This window comes from Poecilia latipinna, unplaced genomic scaffold, assembly GCF_001443285.1.
Source record: "Poecilia latipinna isolate Pla-1442-1.1 unplaced genomic scaffold, P_latipinna-1.0 Scaffold1619, whole genome shotgun sequence".
Taxonomy (NCBI): domain Eukaryota; kingdom Metazoa; phylum Chordata; class Actinopteri; order Cyprinodontiformes; family Poeciliidae; genus Poecilia; species Poecilia latipinna.
In genome coordinates, this window is record NW_015114235.1 from 40,150 (window position 1) to 61,626 (window position 21,477).

The 21,477-nt window shown below is 40.3% G+C and overlaps 3 protein-coding genes across 7 annotated transcripts; 1 reads left to right on the top strand and 2 right to left on the bottom strand.

The window, feature by feature from the left end:
• Positions 1-4: 4 nt before the first annotated feature.
• polr3k (polymerase (RNA) III (DNA directed) polypeptide K) lies at positions 5-1,971 on the bottom strand. Its single transcript, XM_015059308.1, has 3 exons — positions 1,744-1,971; positions 1,551-1,638; positions 5-230 (listed from the first exon to the last, which is right to left on the bottom strand). Exons 1-3 carry the CDS (start codon positions 1,852-1,854, stop codon positions 103-105), a joined length of 327 nt encoding a protein of 108 aa, XP_014914794.1. The 5' UTR covers positions 1,855-1,971; the 3' UTR covers positions 5-102.
• A 194-nt stretch (positions 1,972-2,165) lies between these two features.
• snrnp25 (small nuclear ribonucleoprotein 25) lies at positions 2,166-7,921 on the top strand. Of its 5 annotated transcripts, XM_015059298.1 has the most exons (10): positions 2,166-2,511; positions 3,234-3,324; positions 3,438-3,543; positions 3,622-3,696; positions 3,799-4,264; positions 5,965-6,114; positions 6,222-6,353; positions 6,439-6,510; positions 6,678-6,825; positions 6,967-7,756. In XM_015059298.1, the coding sequence occupies exons 1-5, from the start codon at positions 2,302-2,304 to the stop codon at positions 3,854-3,856; spliced, it is 540 nt and encodes a 179-aa protein (XP_014914784.1). In that variant the 5' UTR covers positions 2,166-2,301; the 3' UTR covers positions 3,857-4,264; positions 5,965-6,114; positions 6,222-6,353; positions 6,439-6,510; positions 6,678-6,825; positions 6,967-7,756. The 5 variants fall into 5 exon arrangements, with proteins under 5 accessions (XP_014914784.1, XP_014914779.1, XP_014914783.1 ...); XM_015059297.1 differs by lacking the exons at positions 2,166-2,511; positions 3,234-3,324; positions 3,438-3,543; positions 3,622-3,696; positions 3,799-4,264 and adding exons at positions 4,288-5,436; positions 5,561-5,628 and having other exon boundaries at positions 6,967-7,921; XM_015059293.1 differs by lacking the exons at positions 2,166-2,511; positions 3,234-3,324; positions 3,438-3,543; positions 3,622-3,696 and having other exon boundaries at positions 3,862-4,264; positions 6,967-7,920.
• Positions 7,922-9,083: 1,162 nt separating this feature from the next.
• mrtfbb (myocardin related transcription factor Bb) lies at positions 9,084-20,146 on the bottom strand. Its single transcript, XM_015059290.1, has 14 exons — positions 19,810-20,146; positions 16,825-16,890; positions 15,298-15,353; positions 15,110-15,185; positions 14,720-14,881; positions 14,321-14,511; positions 13,391-13,519; positions 12,298-12,545; positions 11,995-12,127; positions 11,039-11,914; positions 10,369-10,476; positions 9,826-9,921; positions 9,684-9,744; positions 9,084-9,590 (listed from the first exon to the last, which is right to left on the bottom strand). Exons 1-14 carry the CDS (start codon positions 19,907-19,909, stop codon positions 9,172-9,174), a joined length of 2,721 nt encoding a protein of 906 aa, XP_014914776.1. The 5' UTR covers positions 19,910-20,146; the 3' UTR covers positions 9,084-9,171.
• Positions 20,147-21,477: the final 1,331 nt, after the last annotated feature.

Consider the following 21,477-nt stretch of genomic DNA (forward strand, 5'->3'; position numbering starts at 1 on the left):
AGTGACTGTTGCATAAATTACATTTATTTTTGGGGAAAGGTAATTTTTCGAAAGACAAAGCGGAATCTGAAAATAATTTGAACTTTCTGCAATACACAGCTGTCAATCTCTCCATCTATGTCCACACTGTGCATTGCAGCATTTGTAGAAAGTCGTCATCGGCTCGTCTGCTGATCTGGTCTGGATCTGCATGAAATAAGCCCGGGGATGCTCACACTTTGGACACGTTTCTGCGCAGAAACACAGATGCAAATTATCAGCCTAGAATAAAACTTTAATCACATTTTCCCTAATTTCCACACTTTAGTCAGTGTGGCTGATACTCTAAAATACACAACATAAGAGAAAAGCATATGTTTTGATTATAGAACCATTTAAATGAAATTTAAACATTCCCCCCAAAAATGCTCCATACTATATCTTTAATGCAAAGCACCAGTTTCATATTTATAGAAAAGATAACTAATTTTTGTTGTGAACATATAAGGCCTGCATTTGGATACTCAACTGAGAACCAAGGAGACACATGGTTGAGTGTTGCAAATAAAATCAAAGTTAAAAACTCTCACTCAATCCTCATTCACCCAGCTACCGACAGAGCTGAATGATGATCACCAGGGCAACTGGCTCTTGTGTGCTGCTGACTTAATGCAGTTTGTAATTGGGGGGAGAAAATATCAGATTCAATATTTTGTATGATGATTTTATCATCAAACTGTGAAAGACATTGCAGTTTTGTGTCATAGTAGTTAAATGTGTACAGCCATTGTAAACAATGTACAGAAACAAGCACACTGTTGACATTAGTCATAACTTTGCATAAATTTTGGTTCTGTCAAGTTGTGATTCTAGCATTAAAGTAAGAATTTAATGCTTGACTTTCACTGGGTGTAAAAGCAGATCAGCACTGAAGGAACATCTCTTCAGTGAACAAGTGTGAGTCAAAGCAGGTCTGTAAACATGATGGGTGTGAAACACCTAGAACTGTCTAAACGCCATCTTGTCTACTAGTTACAGTGTTTCCCCAACCCTGTTCCTCAAGGTGTCCACCGCTCTGAATGTTTTAGGTGTTTTTACGTGTCATCGCATCTGATTAACGGGCGTTTCCTGTACTGCAGTCATGTAAATGAGGTGTGTTAAAGCAGAGGAACATCTAAAACATGCAGGCAGTGTACCTTAAGGATCCGAGTATTTGTTGTTTTGGTAAAATGGCTCTCATTCATTCTGATCATTTCACATGAAACAAGCAGCTGACCGAATGTAAAATGACAAAATAATTTTCACACAATGCAATACAACGATCTAACACTGATTTGATGTGGTTTATAGTAATCAAAGAGTACATTTTAGCTAAAAAAAAATCTTAAGTTGCGTTGTTGTCACCTTGTATTTCAAGTATGAAATATAGGCTTCACATTATGCTAACGTCTCAAGGCGATAAAATAATGCACTATAGTCCGTGGCGTTTTTATATTTATATATATTTGAACGCAATTTTAGTTTCGACATGCAGAACAGACTTGTTTGAGACAATGAGAGGGATTAGTCACCTGCAGTTGAATCCACGTTCTCCCACGCTGCAGCGCCACCAAGGACATCATCCACCTCTTTTAGCTTGGGATACTTTCTGTTATTTACCTGCGAAGGTACAAAAGGGGGCATTTAACTCGTAGAATATCGTAAAACGAGAAGAAACAGCAACACCAATTCCCACACAACGCGGGTTAAAACGTTTTATGTTACCTTCCTGGTGATGTTGTGTACATATGGACAAGTGTTACAAGCGAATCTCAAACATCTTTGTCCTTCTTCAACGATTAAAACATTCCCACAGGTGGGGCAAAACAGTAGCATGCTGACAAGACACAAAATGAGTCAATTTAAAGAGAAATTAAGTAGTTTAGACCATTTGGAGCAACCCGTCTGCTGCGTTTCATAGCGGAAGTGCAACAAATAAAACTAGTCGATAGGAAACACGAGGAAGAAAGCGATGTCTTGTTTTAAAAACAAAACAAAACAAAAAACAACTACACTGAAACTGTATAATCCTTTTTGACCTACAGTAACTTTTAGGGAGTTGAATATAGCAAAATCAAATTTTATTTAGTTTATATGCTTTATATTTATTGAGTGGAACTTTGTGTGATGAGCCTCATGATCCCACCGGATATATATTTTGCGCGTTCCACATATAGAGAAGATAACTCGCTCTTGTGAGATAATATTTAATTTATTGTTTTCCTTTATGTTCAGTTAAAATCAGGCTTGCGCATGTTTGCTGTCTTGTTTTAGTAGCTTTTAATGGAGGTGGAGGAGAGTCTAAGCGCTGGAGGTGAGAGGGGGATTGTTCTTCAGGATGAGGAGGTGAAAAAGGAGAAAGACGAGGAACCAACTGCTGAGACAGAGGAGGAAGATGAAGATGCTCTCCCGCATTCAGAGATCCTGGATATCTTCGAGGAGGGCCTGGCTCGACTTGTGCAGGACCCTTTACTCTGTGATTTGCCAATACAGGTTGGCAGTAATTGATTTATTTTTTTTTATTTGTTGTAGTTGTTTGTTTTAGTTTTAACTTCTGTAAACTAAGCCGTTCCGAGAGGATGGCTTCTTATGTAAGCCTTTCCAAATCAGTCTTACCTGTCATGTATTTTTCTAGTTGTACTGACTCAAACATGAACAATTCACATGCAAAACGAGCTCCTTTGGACTCCCCATGTTATTCAAATTTGCATCTCATATAGATTACATTCATTACTTAAAATGATGCTTATGTAAGAGTCAGATTGCCTTTCAAAGGATTCGAGAGGCACTTGCGTTTCATTAACACTTCAAGACTTGTCCAATTTTTTAGCTGAACAGCGCTGTGTAAAAACACGCCCCCTAACTTCTTTATTAATAGAATTATAAACTGAAATATTCTTAAAGGTTTATTTTTTGACAATGTAAAATGAGTCTCATTTTACATATTACTTGTATATAATTTCCTACTTTTAGTTTAGATATTGTTGCACACAATGACATTCTGACATGGAGCTGCTTGGCAACAGTACCCTATTGGGTGTTGTTTCCCTAATTTTGTCCAAAAATGAAGAAGACAAGTTGATTCTCACAGTTGAAGAACAACCAATTGAACATTTTCTTAGACCTAAAAGCATATCTTTAAACCCTTAGGTCAGAAACGGCTCCTTAATTTTTGGTTTTAAATGCTCATCAAAGAAACTGTCTCTACTTTTTAGGTGACCCTGGAAGAGGTGAATTCCCAGATTGCCTTGGAATATGGCCAGGCGATGACTGTGAAGGTTTTAAAAGCGGATGGTGAAATAATGCGTCAGTGTTTGTTTAATTTTTGGTGATCTGCGTTTTGCTTTTCACTTCACTTCTTCTGCTTTTGTTGTTACTGCATATAAGTGACAATAATTTGTCTGTCTGGTTGAAAACAGCCATTGTGGTTGTCCAGAATGCTACAGTCCTCGATCTGAAGAAGGCCATTTGCAGATTTATGGAGTTGAAACAGCAGCGAGAAGGAGGCGTGAAACATATAAGCTGGTAGGAGCATTCACAAACGCAAGAAAACAAATTAAGATCTGTTCATAACGCTACAGCTGTTCCTCTTTTATTTCTCAGGAGATATGTTTGGAGAACCTACCATCTTGTATTTCAAGGCGAGAAACTTGAAGATGACACAATGAGGCTCAAAGAGTGAGTGTTTATACTTTCACCTTAGTGAAATGCATCTAAATCTTAACATCAAAACCATCTGAATATTTTTTTTTCCTCTGCTTTGGAAATGTTTATCTTTAGTTATGGGATCAGGAACAGAGATGAAGTGACGTTTATGAAGAGACTCAGGAAGAAGTGATGCAGCATGTTTGGAGAATAAACACAATTTCCTGCAGTGTCCCAATTTCTTTAAAATAATTAAAATCTTGTTTTAATCCTTTTTTTTATTATATTAATGTTTCTTTGTCTTGTATCTGTTGGTTTTAAAATGTGCCTCTGTTGTAATGTACATGTAATTACAATAAATAAGATTTATGTGGAAGTGCTTTGTGAATATTAAAATGTTTCAGTATTTTTACTTTGTCTGTGCCTACATATCTGTGTCCTGTGTTTCTATCTGAGCCAGACTGCAGCAGCTTTCAAAAATGAGAGTAATAAACGCCGCCCTAATGATTTGAATATTTCCTGAAAGTTGGGAACAATATTCTCTTGTTCAGCTTATATGGATTTTACCTGCGAACGACGTAGCAGAGGCAGCAAAAGCAAGGTAATATCAGAGTTTTTCCACAGTTTTATTTATTAATTTGTAATATGTGACATTTAAAGTGGTGGAACGGGTTTTGTCACAATTTTGCTTTTTGTGTATTGTGACAAAACGCAAGCAGATAGACGTTTTCAGTTTTGAGGATACTGTTTATTTTTATGTGCCCAGCTAATTTAAGTATAATCTTCTTGATATGATTTTACTGTTGGTGGTTTTTGCTGATTTGGTGAAAAACTTTGCTGTTGTTGGAGACAACAAAACAGACCCCATACGGATTTTGGGCAGGTGTCGGTTTTTCATGTGAAAACTTGTTCTAGGATAATTCAGATGGAATAAAAGCGAAGCAATTTGTTCTCTGCATTACAGCAAGCCTGTCTAAGCTTTGAGGGGTGAAAAAAGAAACCATAACAGAGTTATCCATTCATCATGCACATTTTATGACGTCAGTTGTATTTTGAGACCTAATGATGAAGCTAAAGTGCTTTAAAATGGTTTTGCACTTTTACAGATTTCTTGTTGTTGCTCTAATGTCACAATTGACTGTTTATGACAATTAAATTTTGCTAACCTGGATAAGGACAAAAAAAAAAGTTTAAAATGGTGGTTGCACTAATTAAGGGGAACAAAGCTGTTTGAATCAACCAGGACCTATGTGGAAAATGTAACTGTCCAACTTTAGATTGTGAATTATTTGGAAAGCTGAGTTTCATAATGAGCCTCTTCCAGTCCTGATTACCACTAGGCTTGTAAATGAAGTAGGATAAAGGATCTCAAAATCAATGCATCCCATCCCAACCTAGTCTATCAACTAGTAAATGTTACAAAACTATTTCTACAAATAGAGAAAACATGTAGCTCTGATGATTCTTCCCAGAAGTGGCTTGGCTATTAATATTACTTGAAAACTACACCAAGCTTGAATTTGAATATTTAATAACCAAATAAACCAGGAAGTCTACATCTAAATGGCTGGAAGAAAGATTTTTAAGTGGCCCAATCAAAGCCTGCAACCACATCTGATTAAAGTCCTGTGGCCTATTTCACCTGAAGACCTTCCAGCTTGGCTCAATTAACAAACAAATCTACAAATAAGGGTGGGACAAAAGTCCTGTTGCAAAACAGTCTTATTGCAAATGTTTGATCGCAGTTGTTGCTGCCAAATGTGGCACTAGCAGGTAGGGCTGAGGGATAATACTGATTTTATTGATTAACCAAATTTTCCGTTTATAAAGATTACTTTTTTTTTTGAAAATTTAGATTTTTCTTTTCTTCACCTATGCACTCTTTGGATTTCTGTAGTTCAGGATGGTGTCAGTCTTCCCATGGCCTGCTATGTTTTTTCACAGCTCATATTTAGTTGAATTCAGGTAAACTCCCAGAAGGGTTGATTGAAATTAAATTTTTGGAATTTCAATTAATTATTATGATTTCTTTTTGAGAAAATAAAGTGAGAAAACAATCAACTAAAATTGAAAATTAGATTGCTTTGAAAAAAAAAAAAAAGTAAGATTCTATTGTAATCCATATTACCCAGTTGTTGGTGTTAGGAAGCTTTCACTTACTCATGTAGGAACAGGTTAGTTTGGATAGCTTTATTCTATTTGGATAGATTTATTCATATATTTTACTTGCAATACAAAGAAAGCCGAAATGATAGTAAAATCTTTGTGCAAACCTATGGGATTGCTCTGCAAACTTTTCAGCTGCCGCCATGACCTCTTCTCAAAATGAGGTCGAGACGATATCAGGAAAGCTGAAAGACATTTCTCTGAAGGAGGAACAGCTTGAAGACAGAAAGAAAATCTTGTTGGTATTCCAGGAGCTAAGGAATCGGGCTGAATTTGGAGAAACAGGTGACATTAATGGATTCCCAGCAAGTAAATCATAAAACGTCATTGATGTTATGCAATCTGTGTATATTTATTCATTTATTTCCCCCCCTCCCTCCCCCCTCTATCAGAAGAGTCAGCTGCTACCCAACAAGAGATCAATTCTATTGACAATAAATTGAAAGAACTCAGGATAAAGAAGGCCGAACTGCAAAAGAACTGTGACAATATCTTACATGCAAAAGATGTGAAATTCAAAAACGGTGAGCACAAATAACTTCTTTTGACCGACGGTGAATTCTTCATGCTTGTCAGGCTTGTCACCGAAGCTCTTTTTTTTTTCTCCAGATATTAAGCGCGAGTCCAACCAGCAGCTTGACGATAAAATCTTCTTCGTTGAACCTCCTCCTTCTTTTCCCGGTGAGCCACCAAGCCACACAAACCTGCACTGCAAAACGAGGCAATGTGCACAAAAATTAAAAGTGCAGAATGGATTTTTAGAGGCCAGACTACAATTTTACTATGAATTTAGTTCTTGTAAAGAGTAAAGGAAAGAGATTTAATTGTGTACACATCCTTCTTTTCAGCCCCTGCCGTGATTCTGGATATTAAAAGTCTTCCTACACATCCAACTAGGACACAGTGCCCAGAGTGCATGCAGTTTGTCACCACGGAGACTTTCACTTCCGTCAGCAGCGTGACCTGGCTTGTTTGCATTATGTCAGCTATGGTGGGGTATGAACTCTCATTTGGTTTGGCGGTAAAATATTTGCCTAAGGACACAGTTACGCCTTGTTGTACCCGTTTCTGTTTGCTCAGCCACTTCCAGGTTTGTTGTGATCAAGCTGGTTTCGTTTCTGCTCTCCCACTTTGCAGCTGCGTGGCCGGTTGCTGCCTCATTCCCTTCTGCATGGACAGGTTCAAGACCACCACGCACAGATGTCCAAAGTGTCGGTCGAAAATCACAACCATCAAAAAGCTCTGAGAGGAGAAGCAACCGGTGAGCAACTGAAGCACATGCCGAGAAAACGCTGGACCGGCAGCTGCTGGCGATTTAGTAACTGCTGAACAATCAAACTCTGCTGAAGAGTTTGTTCAGCAGCATCGTCCTCCATTATGCGGGGCATGCTGAGAAAAAATCCACGTCTAAGGGTTTATGTTTGTGAACTTACAAAATGAAATCTTGCCTGAATGGATTTAATGAAGCACATCTCAATAGGTATAGCTGGGTATATTGCATGTAAATATGTATTATAATAGATCTATAAAATGTATGAAATTTACCATTTCAATTTTAAACTACCTGAGAATTTCTACTAATCTTAAAGTAGTTCTTTAAGCAGTCTGTGATGCTATGGGCATTTTATCACCTCTTCAGAAGGATTCGAATCTTGTCTTTGAAAGATCAGAATATTTTAGATAGAAATCTGGTAGACTCTGGCAGGAAACTGAAAATGGGCCAAAAGATGAACGAACCCAGGACTCTGAATGACGAGAGAGACTTTGCAACAGAAAATAATCTGGAATCTTTTTTTTTTTTTCTGCATTCTCTAACCTCGTGAAACGCTACAGGAGAAGATGCAGTGGTGGGTTACACAAAGTCCTGACAGCAGTACAAAACAAGTGTGGATATGGGAACGTTTCATTCGCTGAACAAATGTACTCAGATTAGTTTGTTTTTTTTCCTAGAATTAAAAACTATAAATTCTCATGTAAGAAATGAAATATATTTTAAAGCTTTTCATACATCTTTGCCGGGTGCGACATTAAATGTGTCTGGCAATGGATATGCATGTAGAGAGCTGTTCAATAAAGAAACATAAGAACCGATTTACCTTAAGCAAACTATTTAATTACTGAAACCTTTAAAGTTTGGTGGGGGTTTTTTTTGGCTCAAAGGCTGAAAATCCCAAGGCATTCTTGTATTTACAAAAAAAAAAAAAGGAAACAATTTTTTTTTTTTTTAATAAAAAGAAACAACATAAATACACCATACAACAAACAAAATGATTGCAATGTTTTTGGTGTTGAGTTGCATCGGTCTTGTGAAATCTTATTCCTCATTCCGGCAGGTAGCCCCCCCTCTTTCTCTTGAAGGTGACAGATTTGGCACCAAGTAGCCGACTTAAAAACAAAGAAATATCGTGAGATTTTCTTCTGCACCAAAGGGCTCTTTGTCAGAGACATTCCAGATATCTTCCACAGAAGTCAGAGAGTCGATACACAGCAAATTAAAATACCACAGAAACGAATGTCTAACATTTCCTCATCCAACACATCCACACATACCAAATGCTGCCTATAATAGCACACACTGTTGCCAGCAGATGTTACTGGAATCCACTCCTACTTTAATGGAAGAAGCCTGCCTCATTATTCTGATAATGACATGCCGCTGAATTTTTTTTATTTTTATAATAAAACTAAATAACATAAAACTAGCCAGCTGATTAAAAGTCAGTCTGACCAATTTTAAACCAGCAAATTATGTTAAATGCTGTCCGGCAGATGATTTGTGTGAGACTGCTTCTTTAAATTGCAGAGCGTATTCGTGTGTGTCGACTTACAGGGTCGGCGAAGAGATGTTTGCAGAGTATTTAGTAATAAACACTTGAGTTGATGTTGTTCTGGGTTTCTGGCTCTCTGCAAGCCGATCAAACTTTCACTACTTTGGTTAAATATCAGATTTATGCCTCTCGACTTGCATAGAAACCATGATCATGCGGCTTATGTGTTTACAATCTGTTTTGATAGTGATAATCATTCCAAGACAGGGTGGAGTAAACAACACGGCGGCTAAATGCAGTGCTTGTCCATCTGCAACCAGGCTTTGTGTATTTTTCCTTTACTCCTATGTGCGCTGAGACAATTCTTACTGCAGCATTCTTTACTGAGGCTGCAGAACAAAGAGAAGTTGTGAAACATATAGAAAAGTCAGCTGCGTGACTTGAGATGGAAATCTTTAAAGCGTCGGTACCCTTTTCATCCCCCCCCCCCCCCACAAAAAAAGTTATAGCTTTTAAAGTTCATTAACTTTTGTATTAAAAAGGATGAAGTCCACATACTGCCTTTAAAAATCACTCAATCCCAGTTCAAGTTCAGTTCATGAGAGTCCAGGAAGTCGGGCACCGACATGTCCAAAGGGTTAATCCCCTCCGAAGGCACAGAAAGGGTGAGATCGAGCCAATCCATGCTGTCCACAGAAGTGCTTTGCAGGTTCACGCCAGTAGGTGGCAGGCTTTCACTGAAGTTCATCTCCATCTCAACCAAAGGTGAGCTCAACTCCTCCATCAGCTTCAGTCTTTGAGCCTCCGTGTCCCCCAGAAGGGCTTCCAGGTTGTTTCCCGTCGAGCCGAGCGGCGCTCCAGGCAGCTGGGCCACCTGCACCAAAGGTGGAGGACGGGTCAGAACCGTGTTGATGGGAAGGGTGGTAACGCTAGCTGTCACAGGGAGAGGCTTTTCCAGGCTGGGAGGATCCCGTCTGATGAGAGGGGAGATCTCTGAAAAAACAAGAGAACGACACCGGTGAGAGGAAATCCTCGCTTATCTTCCAAGCTGAACTCGTCCAAAATGTAGCTAAAAGCGTCGCTCACCTCCACTTTCAATCAACACATCGAACAGGTCGTCCATCTCCTGGCTCGCTGCAGTGGGACCCTTTAAAGAAATACAGTTATTTAATATAGGAATGATTTTTTAATAACAGTTTTAAGCGATGAACTTGCATTTGATTCGCACCTGAGCAGCTGTTAATATGCTGCGTGTCTGTTTTACTGCATCCTCATAGCGAGGTGGGTCTTTAGTCTTTGATGCCTGGTTTGAGAAGGTTGTTTGCTGCATAAAAAGACAGCAGATAAGAAAGCAGCTATTTAACAGGAACAGTAGATAAAATAAGTCACAAACAACTATTGAACTAGACTGTGATGCAAAAAGGAACCCGGGTATGTCTTTCCTTCTGCACCATTGAAGGAAAAGCACAATTACATACCATCATTTGGGTTAAATTAATCTAAATCTGAACTTTTAAGCAAAAGATTTCACCAGACGAAGTATTTTATTTTTATTTTTTCTAAATCTCTTAAAAACAATGACAATACAGAAACAGGTTTGGAGAATTATAATCTGCTAATCAGATATTCCTACCCATAGCAGTCAGCAAAATGTTGAATATCAAAACCCCACATTAAGTGCTAGTAAAGTTATACGAGTAAATCCATAAACACCTGTAAAACAATAACTTGCAGTAGGAAACACCACAAAGACTCAGGGAATATATTTCACCTTTCCTATGAGTGCTTCTGGGGGAGCTTGCTGAGAGGGAGGACGATCGCATCCAGACACCAGGAACGCACCGAGTACGTTTTGCCCCTCGCCATCCAATCCCCACGTCTGCAGAAAACATTAGACAGCCTAGCATTAATGTACCGATATGAACAGAGTCTGAAAAGTGAATTTTGAACAAGTTACTATTGTCTATGTGGCAGAAACAGACAATAGTAACCTTTAGCTTAGGTGAAAAAAAGCTTAAAAAAAAAAAGATTTGGACTATCTTTCTAGAACTTTTTTCACCTAAAACATTTTTTCATTTTACTTGTGAAACTGCTGAGTTCAATCTACACCGACATGATGGTCTCATATTTTCCAAATGATTCGATTCTCGTAGCCAAAATGATTACAGTGCTCTGTTGAAGCTGATTGCAGCTGTAAGCACGGGGAAACTGCATTTTTCCACTGCAGCACACAAATGACTGGTAACTTGACCTGCGGTTTAATTGGCAGCACAACTGAAAACATGCCTCTATATTTATGCAGCCCAACGTGTGAATTGTTGGCACCAGCTGGAACATGTCTCAAAACCACAACGCACTGCAGAGTGTGATGACAAAGACTAAGAAGACCAAGGAAGAACGAACAAGACAGACTGAACCCGGCAGAGTGCTCGCACATTTACCTTTGCCAGATGCGGGGTTTGAGTGAGGCATTGCTGTTGCAGTTCTGCCGGTGTCTGTGGCTCATGTCCAGAGGCCGGGATGCGGCCTGGAGCTGTGCTCTTAACAGTGGTGTGTAATTTAACGCCGTTGGCAGGGAGCTCGACGGCGACTGCTGAGCCAGGAGAGGATGTGGGCAGGAGGACCTGGGCAGGCTGCGGGTTTTCACCGTTTGTGTTGGTCCGCTGACCGATGGCAAACTGATTCGGGCTGGTTACGTGATCTGAAGGCTCCTCCTGTTTGATCTGCACATGCTGACCAGGTGAGCTGCAGGACAAAGAGCAGTTTGACAGATTCCCGTTTTCCTCTTTTATCTGGATCGGCAGCAGCGAGTTAGGATGAGGCGGAGAGTCACTCTGCTGGCTTCTTTTCTCCACCTCCAGCTGCATCTTTAGCTCCTCGACGAGCTTCTGCTCCTGCTCCAGCTTCCTCATTAGCTCCTCTATCTGACGCTCCTTCTCGTGCAGCCGCTTGTCTTTTTCAGAGTCCTTCTCGGTGAACGTTGCGTCTGCGGGGCCCTCTTCATACGGAGGTCCATTTAAGGGGCTTGTGCAAAGGGCAGCATTAGACAAACTCTCTGAAACTGACTTTGCATGAATGTCTTTCATATTACTATCTTCAATTCCCAATTTGGAAACTTTGGAAGCTATGAGGGAAACAGGCGGTGTCAAATGAACGTTTTCAGCCTGCGAGTTGGCTGCAGAAGCTCCTGACTCCATGGCAGCAACACGCTGACTCTTCGTGCTCTCGTGATGCAGCTTCAGTCTCTCTATTAGATCCGTCTTGGTCCCGGAAACAGGCAGCGATCTGAGTTTCAGCTCCATCTTCAGCTCGGCAACCTGCAAATTAAGAAAACGGTTCGTCTTTTAGATCCTGAATGCTTTCTGTGGCGTGTATGACAGAGCCCAGGCAGCGTCACCTTCATCTCATCGATATTAGCTGGCAGCTGATCCGATTTCGTGCCGGTGTGGTGGAACTGCACAGGAGTCGACGGCGAGCTTCCTCTGAGCACGAGAGCCGAGCAGCTGGTCTGCATCTCAGCCGTGGATATGCTGCAACGAAAATGGGAAACAAAGGGAGTGGGAAGGAAGGAGAGAAGGCATTTTTCAGTTGTCTCTCTGTGGGAAAACGGCACGCAGAATGCGACGAGACAAAGATCGGCTGCGGTCAAGTGTGACAGACGACTTTTGTGTAAAGAATGAACTGCTGAGCGGTGCCATACTTCAGCGTGACAGGTACAACGGCCTGGCAGTTGTACTTCTGCTGCTGCTGGGTTAGGATCTGGAGCTGGAGGAACTGCTGCTGCTGCTGCAGGAGACGGGCGTAAGAGGAGTCCATCGGCACGTCGCTGACCTCCTGCTTCTGGTCAGGGGGGATGTACTGATGATATTTGAGTTTTTTCACCCGCGGCTTGGGCTCTTTGTTCTTTTTGCTGCGGCTTTTGTCCGTGGCTAGCTTCGCCAAAGTTTGCTGCAGAGTGTAACGCACAAAGACAGGTCAGACAAAGGTGCAGAACGGCATGCGGATGGATATTTAATCTCTGCGAGTGATCCAAGTCCATTTCAGGAGGAACGGAGTTTGCTGTGGCCACAGCAAAGTTAGACTGAACACTGTTTTATTTTTATTTTTTTTATTTTTTTATAGCTTTTAGTGTTAAGATAGAAGACTGCTCTGACGTCTCAATACAGGATGAGAAAACAGGTAGTAAAAAGATGACGTATCGTTTCAACACTCTGTCTCTGAAAGTATATGAAAATGTCCTGGCATGCCTGCAGGTTTTATTGAAGACAAGAAACCAGATACTTGGCATGAACTAAGCCAGCATGCAGCCTTCAATTTGTCAAATTTACTCCCCTTTCATTTCCTAAGGAAGTCGGTTCTTCTTGGAGATCACAGCCTAAGAGAATTTAGATAAATGCACGCTTTTCCCATCCCTCCTTTCGAGTTTTAACTTTGACTTTACAGTTTCATTGAGAAAGACCAGCCTATCGTTGTCAGATTTAGACAACAAAAGAACTAAAACATGTTAAATGTGTTGCTCTCTGACCTGCGTTTGACTTGACGGCTGATTATTTATCCGCCCCTAAACTGCTGCGACTCTCGGTAAGATAAAAATCCAAGCTCTAACATTATCCGTCATTACATTTCCAAAGGAAACAAGAAAAAAAACAAAAAAAAACAGACACAGGCAGTTAATCAAAGAAACACATGACTGTATACCAGAGGTCAGTGACATAACAGCTATTTTTGAACTAGATAAAAACCAATTTCAAAACACAATTGTTTTTACAGGAAACATGAGAAAGTCGGCTTACTTTCACAAGAACTTGGCCTGGCGAAATGCCTTGGATGACAGCGGCGTTAGGCTGGTGAGCTTCCAGGCCACTCGGCTTCTCTGACGTGGAGACATCCGATGCTGACTGAGAGCAGCCTGGTGGGGAGAGCTGAGGAAAAGCAGAGGCAGAGATCAGGAATTAGATGAGCTGCAACATCTGCTAACTATCCAGAATAACCAAACCAAGCCTGATGAACACTCCAAAAACAAAAACATGCGCCACTTGTCCAAATAGTAGTTAAAGTCTGATTAAAGTTGCATTTTCTTTTTCTCATCTGCAGTTTTTTTTTTTGAAAGTATTTATATCCCTTTAACATTTTTACATTTCAGATGAACTAATAAATTTTTCTTGCATTTTGTGTTTTTGCAGAGTACTTCATCTTTTGTGAAATTTATGTGATAGACATTTACAAAGTAGGACATCATTGTGAAGTGGAAGGTTAAAAATGAATTAAAAATCTTAAAGCGTGACATGTAAATAGATTCAGTCCCCTAGTCATCACGTTTTTTTTTTTAAAAACAACCTTTTACTGGAGTTTCAGAAGCAGATGCTTCCTGTTCCCGTTGAAGAAAAGCATCCCCACGTCACAGTGCCTGACACCTTCTATTGTTTTACCACACAATGTTAGTTTTACATCACAAATTGTGCATGCAGGCTAAAGTTCACATTTTTCTCCTCTGATTAGATTCTTACGTGTTATGTTGGGGGCAAATATTAAATTCTAAAAAAAAAAAATACACTGGTGTTTGTTGAGAAAATGTAAAAAAAAAAAAAGAAAAAAATCCAGAGTCAGCTTGGAAACACTTTCGCCACTGCTTTGTTGAAAGAGTTGTAAATTATGATGATTTGTCCACTAGTTGTGACATGGCAACAATTTGTTTGATCACAGAGTTGAGGATATTTCTGTACCTGTGGGGGAGGGCTGAAGTCAGAGGAAGCATAAGAGACCTCGGTTTCCCTCGACTCCCGAGGGGAGGGTAAAGTTTGGGAAGGAGATGGTTGGCTGTTGGCCTGCTGTGGTGATAAAGCATCACTGCTGTCCTCATCAAAGCTGTAAACATCTGGAACATGTGGTGTGTCTGAGTAATCCGCCTCACAATCTGTATGATCACCAGAGAGGGTTTAAGAAATAAAGCCACTTAAGGACACAGTTGTAGCATCGCAGCATTTATATAGACAGTTGGATAAATATGGAGCTTTTTCTTTAAGCTTGGACCACAGAGGTGGATGAAAGTCTGTCTGATAACGATCCCCACTTAAGTTTACGTTTTGGTCGTCGCTGTGTGAGTAATCCTAATGAACGCTTACTGTTTATGACTTCTTCGACTCCAGAGTCGACAGGCAGGATCTTTTTCTCCACCAGCTCCATGGGTCCAGGTCGCTGGGCGATTTTCTCGTTGAGGTCGTTGGCCAGTCTGGCCCTCTTCAGTCTCAACTGCGTCGCCTGCAGGGAGGGCTCCGCCTGTGTTTCTGAGGAACAAAAAGAGGATGTTCACCTACGATCCGGCCGTCGTCACTCAGTCTGATTTGTCACTGTGACTCAGCTGGACCTCTCGCACGCTCAGTCTGCAGCAAAAACATTCGGATGATCGCAGGATTGTTGAACAAGCGGTAATAAATGCAGACAGATGAATAACGGCCCTACTCATTCTGCTAATCCAAACACCATCGCCCAGAAACAACACGGAAAGGGGTTACCTTCTAGGATGTGCATACGGACCAATTCGGAGCGATCCGGTCTGCTGCTCAATTTATGCTTTAGAAAAGTCCCAGTCTGGTAAAAAAAAAGAGGAAAAAATGTGTCTATATAAGTAATTTTTGAACATCATTAAAGTCACAGATGAACAAATTTATGCGGTGGAGTTAAAAACACATTAGAGACTCACCCTGGCTCGCTGTAGGCTGTGAATCTGTTTGTGGAAGGCAACTGGGCTTTTCAGAGCTGGAAAAATAAGAATACATGAAACTATTTACGTGCTTACGTGATTGTAACTGAAAAGGCATTTGCTTTGCTAGTTAGCAAGCCCCAAAGGGGTTGCACATGCTCCTTTTGGGAGAAAACGGACTTCTCTGGAAGGACGTTTTGTTGTTTTTAGGGTTTAAAGTTACTCTGACTGAGAGCAGAAACTCAGTTTTTTCAGGGGGGTTTTTTTTAACGCAGATGATAAAGTTCATGATAAAATTTGCTGATTTTAAAGAGCTGTTTCATAATCCCTTTCCTGGCATCTTGACAGTTATGTTTTTTGTCTTTTCTGCTCTTTGCAAACGTGGCCTCAATAAGGAAGAGCTTATGGGAGTAAAACAGGAAGCACCAGCTTTACTGACTCAAACAAAGAGATTACTCTGAGCAGGGAGTTTTACTCTTTGATCGCTCAGAATAAACTCATCCTCCTTCAGAGGAGGACTGTGTCACTGACCAGTCACCTCTGATATGACCGCCATTGTTTGCTTTAATGATACACGGATCAGGGACGCTCCAAGGAGTGTGTCACACACACACGCACGCACGCACGCACGCACGCACGCACGTTCCTGCTTATTGCTCTGATTTCCATTCTTCATAAGAGGTTATGGAGAACCTTTTTAAATGTAGAGCATTTGATTGCATTTCATTATTAAAGTGTTTTAAAGTGCAAAAAAATAAAAAATAAAATAAATCAGTCTTAATTAAATCAACCAACCCTACTCGGAGTTGAAACTGGATATTTACATAAACTGTAAACAAACTCTCCCACCATATTTTTTGCGGCTTTGAATTGTCTGAGTTCTCATGGTGAGGGCATTTTGAGAGGCCTTGACAGACATAGCTATCCATCCATCCATTATCACACACGCTTGGGGGCTGGTGCCAGGAAAATGACCCCTGCAGGAGGTCCATTTTCTAATTGATATGGGTTTGTTGTGTCAGAGAGGAGCAGGTGAAGGTCCTCCAAACAGAGCAGGACATTAAGAAGATGAGACGTCCATAATTCTGCCTTAATGCTCCAAATATCAGGTGCTTCACTGTCTCAGCATCTGCCATACGAACAGATCCTGTTAAAGAATAATCTGTCCTTTCGGGGCCAGATATCAGTAAGTCTTATGAGTACAATGATAACTTGTCACATTTCATAGGGGATATGCAAATACGTGCTGTTAAGTCACTCAGATTTGCTTTTCTATTACAAGTTTTCGGTTAGAAAAGAGTGTAATGTGCAAATGACTGAGTGTTGCCTCATTTAACAAGTTTCCGTTCTGCAGGCTAAGATAAGATCATTTTTGGGACTTCTTGGAAATAAATAGCAAGCACTGCCATATCAAAATCTGGAATAGCTTTTTAAATTTTGGATACTTTTTTGTTCTTTTGTTAATGCCGTGCAATAAGACTAACTCACCAGGAGCAGATAAGGGGTAGCGTTATAAAAACTACTCACGCGGCATGATGCCTTGCTCCACTAGCTGCTCCCGAGTTCTCCTCTGCTGCAGACAGTGCTGAAGGACTGCAGAAGAATGCAAAGGTTAAACATTTACCGTTCAGAAACAACTCATCTGACTCATCTCACAACCATCTGTGAAACCTGGAGGACTTTAAATAAAGCAGAAATGGTTATTATTTCTCAATCACTTTGCTTCCCTGGAAGCCAAACACCAAACTAAGCTCATAACCACAGATATTCTGTTCAGTTCCTGTATGGTCTGAGTTACGGGGGGTATCACCGTTAGCTTGGAGCTCTCCTAAAGAAAGCCAGTGTTTGAGTGAGTTCTGCAAATGTGACAAAGACGCAATTAAAAACAATTAAAACAGAGGAATAACATTCTGTTTTCCCCGTTTCCCTGATTCGAGATTTGAGAAGAAGTCTGGTTTGTTGAGCGATGTTCCTGAGTCTTACATGAAGTTTCTGGATGCATCTTCTGTGTTGTACAAAAAAATGTAAACAGTAGTAGTTTAAACATTTACAAACAAGAAAGCGTGGACTTGTTTTTCCAGTGAAGCAACACACAAGAACGGAAAAAAGAAAAAAAAAAAAAAGTTTGCCGAGAAGGCTAGGGGGTGACGGTGATGCATGAGGCCGTGGCCCTTATCGTCATCGCTGTAGTGAAGCGAACCCAGCTTAGCCGGATTTGCTCAGTGGCCTGGGAGAAACAGTTCGCCCTCACACACAAACACACACAACGCGGACCGACTCAACTCCCCTGGGAAAGACGCCGGGTCCGAACAGGACTCTGTGACTCACTCAAGCAAAAATAAACGGGGCAGCTGTGAGAACAAGGCCTGGGAACCATGACATTTTTTGGGGGCAGTTGAGGGGGTGGGATCGCCGGTTTGCTGGAGAGTCGAGGGGGATGTTCGCCGACTTCGACTTCTGGGCAAGGGAGTGACGAGAGCTGAGGCAAAGGATGGAAGGCCGTGCCCACCTCTTCCAGCAGGACATCATCTCCAGAAGAGAGAACAAACTGTGCCTTCTCTGCCTGTTGTGTTTTCTATTACCAACCCAGGCCAATGGGGGAGGTGGGAGGTTTGAATCCAGGAGATTCAAACAGAAACAAAATCAGTTTCTCTCAATATTTGTGACTCAAAAGGAACGCCACAGGCAGTCCGTTTTATTACTGTACACAACTGCATATCAATAGCATGAAAAGCCGCCTGCAAGCGCCATGGGAGAGCACTGGCTTTAATTTGAGCATCACCACCAGGGTACGGCTCCTGCCCGGGGTCCTCCTCATTGTGTCATCTTGTGTTGAGCATGAACCCTGGCTAACCCTTCCATGATGCAAAACTGGCTCCTGTTCACCAGTAAAGCAAAAACAGAGGTTATAAAGAAACACAGAGAGGGGGGCTCTGCTGAAATCCCTGTCTGCTGATGTAATCTCTAATCTCAGATTCGTGTTGTTCTCAGCAAATCACTGCTGGAGTTCTCCCATCAGTCTCTTTTTAAATTGATCCCCTTCTTCTTTCTCTCCCTCTCCTCCCCCTTTTTTATGATGCTACACAAACAAACAAACAAACAAAAAATTGTCTGAAATGGTGGATTTTAGTTTATGAACAACTTGACACTCATTTATGACTCATTTTGTTGTTGTAAATACAACAGAATGGTATTATTTTAGCAAAGATTCTGGGATTTATAATCACAAATCCTTAATTAACAGCTACAAAAATGATTTTAAGGATTCTATTCCACTTCAGATGTTATTATGTTCAATAACCTGTGAAGAGATTAGTCCTAGGAGATCAGTATTTTTTAAACATATACTGTACATGTCCATTATGCTGGATAAAATAAGCTTAGGGCTTGAAATGTGTATGTGAAAAATGAATAATACTTTGTGTAAAGTAAAAAAAAGCACAAGTTTTAAAAGTACCAGTGACACATGATAAAGGAAAGTAATGAAACGTTGGAATACAAACAATTAATAATGTTCCAGTTATTATTAATCAAAGGTAATATCAAACAAATGGGGGTTTTAGCCCTGATTTAAAGGAACTCAGTGGTTCAGCATTTTTTCCCCCAGTCAAATTCAACACTTCATCATTTATATACGTTTTTTCATTAGTTGTTAATTCATTGTTAAAAATATTTAGCTGTGAGATTTTCATTTTTTTGACCTGGTTAGATCTAAGGCTCATTAGTCTTATTTTATTCTCCATAAATTATCATAACTATTCTTACCCTGCATTTTAGGTTTTAACATCACCTAGATGAAATAAGAATGTAGCTGTTTAGTTCTTGTTTTTATTCTTCTAAACTTATAAATACATAAATTAGTTCATAGTTCGATGTAATTTCAGTGGAAACTAAGTAAACATTCACGGCTGTGAGAAATCACAACAGGTTAGCTTAGTTTGTGACAATGCAGTCTGCAAAGAAAAGCTTCCTGTTGACATGATATGAAGACAAGATTGCTCCCACAGAAAGAGAAAATGTTGTATGATAACTAAATTAGAAAGTATAAATCTTCCTCATGTCTTTGTAGGAAAAAAAAAGATTCCTATTCAACGTGTCACAACAGTGAAATTCGTCTCAGCATGGGGGTTGAAAAGCTACTGATAATACTTCACAGGTGTTGAAATGGGATAAAAATGTTGAATAGATCAAATCAGCAACACGTCTGCTCTGTTTTGTTTAGCTGCTCCAGGCTGAATTTTAAGCAAGGTCAACAGCCAACAAGGAAGATTAGAAATATGCAAATGACGAGCAGAATCTTGATCTGCCGCATATCTGGGATTTGCGCTTCCTTTGTAAGTAGCACACAGTGTGAGTGTACTTGTGACATTTGTCTTTTCTGTGTCGGCACATCAACTTTAACACGGGCAATACCTGAAAATAACACCCCGCCTAACTACACTAGCAAGAACAACAACAAAGTCAAACTAAATGAATAAAATATAAGCACATGACATAAGGAAGAAAACGTACCTGATTTGAATTTCCCCCTGCAAATGGAGGGGCTCTCCACATCCAGGCAAGCCATGGAGGACAGTTCTGGTCTGATTGGTGGCCAGCTCTGGAGTCCCATGGAGCGATGAGACCAGAGCAGATCCAGCAGTAGTTACGGAGAAGGAGAGAAGACAACGCTCCGAGAGAGCAACATGTGGTTCGGTGACTCTCCTGTCTCTCTGCTGGCCTCAGCGGGGAAAGTTTGTGTCTGTCTGTGTAAGAGTGCGTGAGCGCGGAGTCGACGTGAGGAGGAGGGAACACAGGGCTGCGTGAGTTAACCCTTACTTGGTCAGGTTGGTCTATCCTCGCTGAGCGTCTACAGGAAAAGCAAAGCAACTTTTTTAATCATTAATGGGATGAGGTAGTGATTACTGTTTCAGGAAGTTCTCTTTGCAGGGGACAAAAACAGTTTATGGATAACTAACAGAAACTGGAACGTTTTTTGTTTTTTTTTAAGCCCTCAAAGAGAGACGAGAGAGATATCCGACTCTTGAAAATGTTTAGTGCAAGAAAACAAACCAAATGGATTTTTAAACAAAATCATACCAGTCTGTAGTTATCGTTACTCTAGCAACCGATTAAAATAAATACCTAAAATTCTAATTCAGTTTTGAATTGATAAGAGTTTCTACAAATATTTTAGTCTTTTAATCCGTGCATTTCTTTTCCACTGTGGTATAAATAACGACATTGCGGAAAGGTGAATTATTTTGAAGAACCAAAATTTATCTTGCCACAAGCACAGTTATAAACAGCAATAGCTATACTTACTCAAATATATCCAATGGTGTTTGTTGATTGGAAGAGGAATTAATTTAGACAAAAACATTTACAGCAAATGCAGTTTTATACTTAGGTTGTTGTTGAATAGAAAAGTTAAAAGTCTGCTCATCTGGAAATTTAACAATAGAACATAAAAGATTTCAAAAGAAAGACAAACTGATGAGCAAAAGAAATGACAAATCAACTAATTTCATGTTTCAACCTTGATAGATTCAATCCAAATCACTTTATGCTAATATTATATCATAAGACAAAATACTCTTCAGGTGGTTTGAGACAAACTCAACTGGATGACATATATACATATATATAAAGTGAATCTGCAGACACATATGATGCTCACAGTCCTCCATACTCCAGCTGCTTCAAGAGAAGTGCCTGAAGAAGTGCATGCTGGGAAGACCAGGCTGCTGTGTTTGGCATTAATAATTTTCTTTTGTAAATTGAGAAGTATGCATGTCAAACTGTGTGGGAAGTGGGGGAATATTGGAGTTGATGGAGGAAAAGCAGATTGGGACAGGCAAGATGTTGTGACAGCCCACCACTGGGACTTAATAATGGTGAACAGCGAGTCTGAAAAATATGGGAGAGCAGTGGGAGAGGGTTTGAACTGTGGAAAAACATCTCCAGTATTTCACTTATTACGAACAAGCCTCCTGAGCTCCATATTCATGAGTGGACAAGCCAAAGAAGCAAAACAAACCATCGGAATACTTTGTCACAAGGTCACAGTTCCTATCTTCTTTCTGTGCTCCAAAAGTCTTTACACTAGTCTGGAGCAGCAGAAAACATCTATCATCTAAAGAAATAATATTCTACGCAGGTCATAATTTCGATTGGATATATTGACTGAGGTGTTGATAA